An 11236-nucleotide genomic window follows, 5' to 3' on the forward strand; every position below is an offset into this window, starting at 1 on the left:
GGAACTGAAAGATGTACAAAGTTATTCTATAAAGATCCGACTAAGACACGGGTAGGAACTCAAAGATGTACAAAGTTATTCTATAAAGATCCGACTAAGACACGGGTAGGAACTCAAAGATGTACAAAGTTATTCTATAAAGATCCGACTAAGACACGGGTAGGAACTGAAAGATGTACAAAGTTATTCTATAAAGATCCGACTAAGACACGGGTAGGAACTGAAAGATGTACAAAGTTATTCTATAAAGATCCGACTAAGACACGGGTAGGAACTCAAAGATGTACAAAGTTATTCTATAAAGATCCGACTAAGACACGGGTAGGAACTGAAAGATGTTCAAAGTTATTCTATAAAGATCCGACTAAGACACGGGTAGGAACTGAAAGATGTTCAAAGTTATTCTATAAAGATCCGACTAAGACACGGGTAGGAACTGAAAGATGTTCAAAGTTATTCTATAAAGATCCGACTAAGACACGGGTAGGAACTGAAAGATGTACAAAGTTATTCTATAAAGATCCGACTAAGACACGGGTAGGAACTGAAAGATGTTCAAAGTTATTCTATAAAGATCCGACTAAGACACGGGTAGGAACTGAAAGATGTACAAAGTTATTCTATAAAGATCCGACTAAGACACGGGTAGGAACTCAAAGATGTACAAAGTTATTCTATAAAGATCCGACTAAGACACGGGTAGGAACTGAAAGATGTACAAAGTTATTCTATAAAGATCCGACTAAGACACGGGTAGGAACTGAAAATGTACAAAGTTATTCTATAAAGATCCGACTAAGACACGGGTAGGAACTGAAAGATGTACAGAGTTAATGTATAAAGCCCCAACTAAGACACGGGTAGGAACTGAAAGATGTACAAAGTTATTCTATAAAGATCCGACTAAGACACGGGTAGGAACTGAAAAATGTACAAAGTTATTCTATAAAGATCCGACTAAGACACGGGTAGGAACTGAAAGATGTACAGAGTTAATGTATAAAGCCCCAACTAAGACACGGGTAGGAACTGAAAGATGTACAAAGTTATTCTATAAAGATCCGACTAAGACACGGGTAGGAACTGAAAAATGTACAAAGTAATTCTATAAAGATCCGACTAAGACACGGGTAGGAACTGAAAGATGTACAGAGTTAATGTATAAAGCCCCAACTAAGACACGGGTAGGAACTGAAAGATGTACAAAGTTATTCTATAAAGATCCGACTAAGACACGGGTAGGAACTGAAAGATGTACAAAGTTATTCTATAAAGATCCGACTAAGACACGGGTAGGAACTGAAAAATGTACAAAGTAATTCTATAAAGATCCGACTAAGACACGGGTAGGAACTGAAAGATGTACAGAGTTAATGTATAAAGCCCCAACTAAGACACGGGTAGGAACTCAAAGATGTACAAAGTTATTCTATAAAGATCCGACTAAGACACGGGTAGGAACTGAAAGATGTACAAAGTTATTCTATAAAGATCCGACTAAGACACGGGTAGGAACTGAAAAATGTACAAAGTTATTCTATAAAGATCCGACTAAGACACGGGTAGGAACTGAAAGATGTACAAAGTTATTCTATAAAGATCCGACTAAGACACGGGTAGGAACTGAAAAATGTACAAAGTTATTCTATAAAGATCCGACTAAGACACGGGTAGGAACTGAAAGATGTACAAAGTTATTCTATAAAGATCCGACTAAGACACGGGTAGGAACTGAAAGATGTACAGAGTTAATGTATAAAGCCCCAACTAAGACACGGGTAGGAACTCAAAGATGTACAAAGTTATTCTATAAAGATCCGACTAAGACACGGGTAGGAACTGAAAGATGTACAAAGTTATTCTATAAAGATCCGACTAAGACACGGGTAGGAACTGAAAGATGTACAAAGTTATTCTATAAAGATCCGACTAAGACACGGGTAGGAACTCAAAGATGTACAAAGTTATTCTATAAAGATCCGACTAAGACACGGGTAGGAACTGAAAGATGTTCAAAGTTATTCTATAAAGATCCGACTAAAACACGGGTAGGAACTGAAAGATGTTCAAAGTTATTCTATAAAGATCCGACTAAGACACGGGTAGGAACTGAAAGATGTTCAAAGTTATTCTATAAAGATCCGACTAAGACACGGGTAGGAACTGAAAGATGTACAAAGTTATTCTATAAAGATCCGACTAAGACACGGGTAGGAACTGAAAGATGTACAAAGTTATTCTATAAAGATCCGACTAAGACACGGGTAGGAACTGAAAGATGTACAAAGTTATTCTATAAAGATCCGACTAAGACACGGGTAGGAACTGAAAGATGTACAAAGTTATTCTATAAAGATCCGACTAAGACACGGGTAGGAACTGAAAAATGTACAAAGTTATTCTATAAAGATCCGACTAAGACACGGGTAGGAACTGAAAGATGTACAGAGTTAATGTATAAAGCCCCAACTAAGACACGGGTAGGAACTGAAAGATGTACAAAGTTATTCTATAAAGATCCGACTAAGACACGGGTAGGAACTGAAAAATGTACAAAGTTATTCTATAAAGATCCGACTAAGACACGGGTAGGAACTGAAAGATGTACAGAGTTAATGTATAAAGCCCCAACTAAGACACGGGTAGGAACTGAAAGATGTACAAAGTTATTCTATAAAGATCCGACTAAGACACGGGTAGGAACTGAAAAATGTACAAAGTAATTCTATAAAGATCCGACTAAGACACGGGTAGGAACTGAAAGATGTACAAAGTTATTCTATAAAGATCCGACTAAGACACGGGTAGGAACTGAAAAATGTACAAAGTTATTCTATAAAGATCCGACTAAGACACGGGTAGGAACTGAAAGATGTACAAAGTTATTCTATAAAGATCCACATATAATTTACATTGACTCGAGTACTTACGTTTGGATCATTGATGTTGAGTGCTGTGGCACAGCCACAATTTAAAATGGAATTACTTTAACTGTTCCTGTATGAGTTAAGTATTGCAGCTTGTAACTAAAGTGACCATAAAACGTTTTGCTCCTAACCTTGCTATTTAAGAAACAAAAAATAGAAAAACTAAAATATTTTATCATGATTTATTCACTTCACACACTCGAATATTCATGGATACGGATAATAAAAACACCCCATGACACGAGAAACCCACTTGAAGTAAAAATGTATTTTAAAGACGGTTGGTATAGGTATTAAAACTTTTACTAAAATGAAGTTCAAAACAACGTTTGGACCTTCTTGAATCATCTTCCATTTAACGAAGAGAGTTTGCAACTGACCGTTGCTGGACACATGTTTTAGAAATTTAGAAACGAGCGTATAAACGGGTACAGGATTGTAGGGGGCGCTGCAATAAAATGTTAGGTTATGAATTATTATAGGCATAAAGGTGTTCCTTTATTTGTTCAGTTTTGATGTATGTTTTTTGTTGTTTTATAAGTGTTTTCTGTTTGTGTAGAATAGATCATAAGTCTTCTGGATACGTCTTTCAAATAGGCTTGCATTTCGATGGATGGTTTGTTGTTGTGGCGGACCTTGTCACTCTTACTGTTGTTTTAACTGATGTTACGTTGTATGAGTCCATAAATGTCTGGTTGATGGTCTGGATTGTTTTATTTTAAATCAACCAAATCAACCAACACTTCATTAACATCAACAAATTTTCTTCAAAACCGTTGAAAAAATTACACACACACCTTGATCAATAACTTAGTCAACAACAAACAAACAACAATAAATTCCAAGAAAGCAAACTATAAAACCTTACACTGCTGCATACCATATATTACTGATATTAGCGTGTTTGTGTGTGTGTGTTTTCCTACAGCAAAGCCACATAAGGCTAGCTGCTGAGTCCACTGAGGGGAATCGAACCCCTGATTTTGGCGTTGTAAACCCGGAGACTTACCGCTGTACTAGCGGGGCCAAAAATATGGGTGTGTGTTTTCTTACAGCAAAGCCACATAAGGCTATATGCTGAGCCCACCGGGGGGAATCGAACCCCTGACTTGGCTTTGCAAATACGGAGACTTACCGCTGTACTAGCGGGCTGATATTAGCAAAAAAAATAACCAACATTTGGAAAAAAAGACTTGTAACAAAACGCAACATTCCAGTAAACACCAAATTTATTCAAAAACCAGGTACAAAACTATTATTATGAACCAGGTCCATACTATTTAAAAACTACACTGACAAACACAACACCAACATAATTTTATAAAATACAATGCAACAACTGCCGCGACTTCTATATTGTAGAAACAAGCAGAAAAATGAAAACTAGATTCAAAGAACACAAAAAAGTCACCTTCACACATTTTTAAACACTGCAAATCAAATAAACACAAAATAACCATAGAAAACATTCAGATATTAAGTAGATAAACAAACAAACAAACGCAAAATCAAAGAAGCCTTACTTATACAACAAGTAAAACCAAAATTAAACAGATATAAAGAAACACCTTTATACCTATACTAATTAATAACGTAACATCCACCTGCAATCCCGTACCCGTTGTACTCTCGTCTCTAAGACATGCGCCCATCAACGGTCAGTTGCAAGCTATTAACCTGAAGATGACCTAATAAGGCCTAAACGTTATTCTGTACTTTATTTTAATTAAAGTTTTAATAACAACACCAGCCGTCTTGAGAATTAAAACTCTCGAGTGTCACAGCCACATAAATAAATTATTATTACTAAACATGGATATTAAAACCTGGTTTTTAGCAGTATAAATCCACAGACATACCACTGGGATCGAAGTAGATACTGAAACCTGTTATGAAAAGTACACGTAAGTAGGTAGAGCAAGAGATACCAAGTTCAAGCTTCCTTATCATCAGCTGGTTTCCACACAACGTGTTTTATGAATAACTCCCCCTGAGGTTAAACTCACCCAATGGATGTTTCAATTAAAGGGTGTGGCTGAGTAGATTCCTGTAATCCTGGATAACTATAAATAAAATGTGTTTCAGTTTCCTGTTTGTTTGCAATTTAAATAACAACAGCAACATCGACTGGACGAGAAGTGTTGTTGCCTCATTATGAAACCCGCCTTCTTTTATGTCATTCATATCATTGAAATCAATAAATTAATGCATGGTAACGTAGATACATTTCTGAATAACAACTGGTTACGTATAGAAAATAAACGACTTATTCTCGGCCTTGAAGGAATTTTACTTAGGTTAACAAACAAACTCGTATTACAGCAACAAAGAAGATAGATAAATGTTCATTCGTTGAAGAAAATTATACGATGGAAACTAGTTTTTATTGTTTAATGTAAAAATATTATTTAACAAGCACTCGAGTATGGTTAACTGAAACAAAGTAGCCCAAGTTTTATACAATGCTTTATACATTGTATCTTGAGATAAACATTTTTCCACCCTATGATACAGTAATATCTTGAGATAAATTCAAACGTTTATCCACCCTGTGATACAGTAACATATTGAGATAAACTCAAACATTTATCCAACCTGTAATACAGTAACATATTAAGATAAACTCAAACATTTATCCACCCTGTGATACAGTAACATCCTGAGATAAACTCAAACATTTATCCACCCTGTGATACAGTAAAATCTGAGATAAACTCAAACATTTATCCACCCTATGATACAGTAAAATCTGAGATAAACTCAAACGTTAAACCACCCTGTGACACAGTAACATCTTGAGATAAACTCAATCATTCGTATTGTTCTGTTATGTTATAGGTCCGGCATGGCCAAGTGTGTAAAGGCGTTCGACTCGTAATCAGAGAGTCGCGGGTTCGAATCCAGGTCGCACCAAACATGCTCGCCCTTTCAGCCGTGGGAGCATTATAATGTGACGGTGAGTCCTACTATTTGTTGGTAAAAGAACAGCCCAAGAGTTAGCGGTGAATGATAATGACTAGCTGCCTTCCCTCTAATCTTACACTGCTAAATTAGGGACGGTTAGCGCAGATAACCCTCGAGTAGCTTTGCGCGAAATTTAAAAAACAAAAAAAAACTGTTATGTTATATATAACATATATACGAGGTCTGTTCAAAAAATACGCGGACTGTTTGAATTGCGCGGCTCCAGTTGGTTCCAGTGAAATCCGCTTGGTGTCGCTAGGTTCGCACAGATCAGCTGATTACGACGCCATTTTCCGATTGCAGATATCTTCATTTGTGTATCAGCTACGCGGTTTTAAGTGAAGTGCGATTTTTTCGTTTGGCGGATTTCAGAATGAATGACCTGAAGGAGCAACGACTTGCTGTGAAATTTTGTGTTAAACTTGGAAAATCTGCGACTACAACTTTTGCTATGCTTAACACGGCTTACGGTGATGTTGCTATGAAGCGTACGGCATGTTTCAAGTGGCATGAACGTTTTAAGGATGGTCGACAGTCCATTGAAGATGATGAGCGTCCTGGACGTCCTTCCACGTCAACTGACGACCCATACGTCGACAAAATCAACACCCTGGTGTGGGCAAATCGACGTCTGACTGTCAGGGAGCTTGCTGAAGAGTTTGGGATATCAGTTGGATCTTGTTACGAGATTTTGACCGAAAAATTGAAGATGCACCGCGTTGCTGCAAAATTTGTGCATCAGAACTCGTGCATTTTTGGCCAAACACTCGACCACTGTTCTTCCCCACCCCCCTACTCACCTGACCTTGCTCTTTGCGATGTTTTCTTGTTCCCCAAACTGAAAAGACCCTTGAAAGGAAGAAGATTTGAGACGATTCCCGAGATTAAGGTAAATGTGACGAAGGAGCTGAAGGACATTACAAAAGAAGTGTACCAGGACTGTTTCAACAAGTGGAAACACTGTTGGGATAAGTGAGTGCGTTGGGGAGGAGAGTACTTTGAAGGGGTCCCAGACCTGTAATTTCTAAATAAAGTACATTTTGTTTTATGACGTCAGTCCGCGTATTTTTTGAACAGCCCTCGTATGTATTGTTATGTTATGTTATATATATGTATATGTGTGTATCTCTTGTTATCTGTGTCCAGCTGGAAATTATGTAAATTCATGATTAATGAGAAATTCTCTCAGGACATGAAAAGTTACTTTGCTAATATATAATTAAACAAACCAAAACACCCATAAAAAAAGCAACACACAAAATGTGAAACCCTAAATTTGCATGTATCTCCTCATGGATCCCATAAACCTTCATGACAAATTTGGTGAAGATCCATCAACAGGGACAAAGTAGTGGTAAAAAAGAAAACCGCAAAACAACTGTAAAAACCGCAAAACGCAAAATTGAAAATTTGTGTATTTTTTTACGGACCTGATAAGCTTCCATACCAAGTTTAGTGAAGATCCACCCACCCCCTGCGAAGTATTTACATGGACATACAACAGACAGTACTGATATATTTATATAGATGGCGTCAGTGCATTAGATCTGTGTGCAACATTTTCATGACGTCTTATGTGCATCCTCAGAATGAAGAAAAATTAAGTTCTCCATGACAGAGAATGGAGGCGAAACAGGAAAATCGTGACCCTTATTGCAAGTTGACATGCACACAGGATAAAAATGTTGTGAATTTGGTGGTTGCACATTGCTTAATAAAAAGTTTTTCCAGTATGATATAAGCAAGAGTTCAATTATAGCATGATATATCTGTTACAGGAACCCAGAGTAACAAAGTCCCGTGTGATAAACGCCGATCGTTAAAACTAAAAGAATGAAGAGGAAATTATGGGTATCGGAATTTTTATATTTACACATAAAACTGAATAAAAACACGTGAAATTTGATTGATTTTTAATTTTTATTTTTTTTTTATTTTTGATATTTAATTTGTCTCGCGACTGATATTTGATTTTCAAATTGAACCGTAATTTATTCGACACAGTGTTTAAACTACTTGGTTGAGGGCTCCTGGTGCCTAGATTGTATAAGTCTCTAATATTAAACTCTTGACAAAGAGAAGAAAACCATCCAGAAATATTATTGTATTAAAGACTTTTATTCTGTTTTGAACTGAATAATGATATTAACTGGTACTCTTATAATGCAGTTTATAGCTTTCAAATGTGAAAATGTTTTTAAAGAAATCACAACTGATATAAAGACGGTACCTGAAACAGCAACCTACATGTGATACCTATTTTGGGGAACACAGTTAAAATAGATGTAATACCTATGTTTAGGAAGTAAGTTGAAATCAGAAGAAAGAAAAACAAAATCAGAATAATAATCAGTGATGTCGAGAAAACCCACTTGTAGAGAAATATATATATGTAAAAACGGCTCGTTTGGGGTGAGAAAATATTTTACATAGAAGAGCAAACAACGTTTCGACCTTCTTCGGTCATCGTCAGGTTCACAAAGAAAGAAAGAGGTAACTGACCGGAAGCTGACCACATGTTTGGAAGGGGTTGTGTAACTGAGTGTCGGAATGTAGAGGACGGTGTTAGTTAATATATATTAATATAATAAAATAAATAAAATTATATATTCAAACATCTAATACCGCCCTCTACATTCCGACACTCAGTTACACAACCCCTTCCAAACATGTGGTCAGCTTCCGGTCAGTTACCTCTTTCTTTCTTTGTGAACTTGACGATGACCGAAGAAGGTCGAAACGTTGTTTGCTCTTCTACGCAAAATATTTTCTCAACCCAAACGAGCCGTTTTTGCATATATAAAAATCAGAATAAATACTGAATTCTCAGGGTAATTCAAGTGTGTTTTTTTTATATTAAACAACATCAAATCTCTTTATTTACCTATCAGAGCATTATTTTAGAAACCTGTTTATACAAACATTTGTGAAGTATTTGAATCTCTTAGATAACAGTTACATAAGAAACTACAGTCCCAAGCGTGTAAGAAAATGATTGGATCACACAAGTAATCACTATCACACAGGACTAAACTTACCACTTAAAAACAGAACTTGTACAGTGGACAACATAAACGACCATTAAAATAAAATTAAACTTATAACCTGTTCAGTGGACATCATAAACGACAATTGCAACACAAGTAAACTTATAATCTGTTTTGTGGACAGCATAAAAAACTATTACTACAAAATTAAACTTTTAATCTGTTTAGTAGACAATATAAAGGACTATTGCTGCACAAGTAAGCTTATAATCTGTTTAGTGGACAACATAGAAAACGTTACAACAGAATTAAACTTATAACCTGTTTTGTGGACAATATAAAAATATTACAACAAAATTAAACTTATAACCTGTTTTGTGGACAATATAAAAAATATTACAACAAAATTAAACTTATAACCTGTTTTGTGGACAATATAAAAATATTACAACAGAATTAAACTTATAACCTGTTTTGTGGAAAATATAAAAAATATTACAACAGAATTAAACTTATAATCTGTTTTGTGGACAACATAGAAAACATTACAACAAAATTAAACTTATAACCTGTTTTGTGGACAATATAAAAAACATTACAACAGAGTTTGTGTTTGTGTTTTTCTTATAGCAAAGCCACATCGGGTTATCTGCTCAGCCCACCGAGGGGAACCGAACCCCTGATTTTAGCGTTGTAAATCCGGGGACATACCGCTGTACTAGCGGGGGGCATTACAACAGAATTAAACTTATAATCTGTTTTGTGGACAACATAAAAAACTATTACAACAGAATTAAACTTATAACCTGACAAATAGGATTAAACGGGTATTTGGAGATTTTTGAAAAGTAAAATGACAAACCTCTTTATCATGGATTAATCCGTTTGGAGCATGGAACACACTATTAAAAAAACTATTTTTCAACCGAGTACTTCTATTCAAAAGCTTAAAACACCCATAAAACATGTATTCTTTTGGCTCATTCAACTTTTTACATTAAACCAGCTGAAAAGATGTGAGGTGTTTGTCTTAAAGAAAAGCCATATTGGGCTAGCTACTGAGTCCCATGACGGGAATCCAGCCCCTGATTTTAGCGTTGTAAATCCTTATATTTACCGCTGTACCAGCGGGGAACCACCTGAAAAGAACTTCTTATACGATTTCTCCAGTTTGTAATCTGGAATCAATACCTTTGTCAACGCGTTCTCACAATTTCAGCTGGACAACCAGCAAAACATCAATGGTTTTAACTGTATAACAGTTCATGATAGGTAACTAGTTGCGTTTATCTTGAATATAAAACTGTCGTTGTGTTAGTAGACTTAAATGATCAGCGTGGTTCCCTCGTTGTTATGTGTGGTATGAAGCCTAAATATGAAACAGTTTTAGCGGGATGAAACTAATTAACTTATTTGCAAATATTAATATATTGTTAAACGTTATGTAAATAATGTAGGTGGCAGCTCGCAATATTTTTTTTCCCAAAACAATATTTGAAATAAACAACTGTTTATTAATGTTCTAACACATAAAATTAATTTAATATGATATTATTGTTTACACCAGCAGAGGGGCAATTATGTTATCATAAAAAAATTGTATGAATAATTATTCAAGTGCATCTATTCTGTTTCCAAATTCAATTTATAATTATAACAAGTTCGTTAAAATGCTCATTCTTCAAATAGTTAAGCCTAATAGAACTTATTGGATTCCACATAATTTTAAGCATTCTTTACAAATCACTTAGGCTTAACTCATTCTACTTAACGTTAAATTTATTAACACACACTTTATTTATCACTTACGCCTTCCTCATTGTGCTAGCATACCAAAGGATGAGTGCGGTTACACAAGCTCGAGATATTACACGAAATTTGTCGCAGAGTTCCGTGTTCTCTGACGAATCCACGTGCTTTGCATCTTCTATAAAATCAACGTAGCCCTCTGGCGGACAGTGATGTTACCACATGTCGCGTTTGTTATACATTATAACAACGTCGTCATGGAATTAGGTCTCTCAGTCTGATTACCTCAGGGTGCTTTTAATTAAACAACAGTTATCGTGTGTTTAAACCACATATATTTTCTATCACAGTTATCTCGTAGTGTTTAAACGACTCTAAAACTCACCAAGAAAAATAAAACTTTGTACTTGATGGCGTGGCCTTCAATGAACAACAGATCGCACTAACACTCGTGGTTTTAATATCGTGACGTAACATTGAATTGTAATATCACGTGAGACTTGCATCATGACTGATATAAATCAGTGATAAAGTAACAGTTACACCCTCTTATAATTTTTAGTTTGTTGTAAACTTTGTTTAGAGTAAAATAAATGTAATTACTTTGTT

At 35.5% G+C, this 11236-nt stretch overlaps 1 protein-coding gene across 3 annotated transcripts in view; it reads right to left on the reverse strand.

The window, feature by feature from the left end:
* LOC143246735 (ras-related protein Rab-20-like) overlaps positions 1 to 10995 on the reverse strand; it is an 86724-nt gene extending 75729 nt beyond the window's left edge. Inside the window, exons 1-2 of one of the 3 annotated variants that reach the window (XM_076493822.1) lie at positions 10688 to 10995; positions 4934 to 4990 (exon numbers count right to left, since the gene is read on the reverse strand). In XM_076493822.1, the coding sequence (XP_076349937.1) occupies positions 4934 to 4990; positions 10688 to 10698 (68 nt within the window). In that variant the 5' untranslated portion in view covers positions 10699 to 10995. Of the gene's footprint in view, positions 1 to 2930; positions 2957 to 4933; positions 4991 to 10687 lie in introns of those variants that run through there. The other 2 variants (XM_076493823.1, XM_076493824.1) reach the window with 2 other exon arrangements.
* Positions 10996 to 11236: the final 241 nt, after the last annotated feature.

This window comes from Tachypleus tridentatus, chromosome 3 (assembly GCF_004210375.1).
Source record: "Tachypleus tridentatus isolate NWPU-2018 chromosome 3, ASM421037v1, whole genome shotgun sequence".
Lineage (NCBI taxonomy): Eukaryota > Metazoa > Arthropoda > Merostomata > Xiphosura > Limulidae > Tachypleus > Tachypleus tridentatus.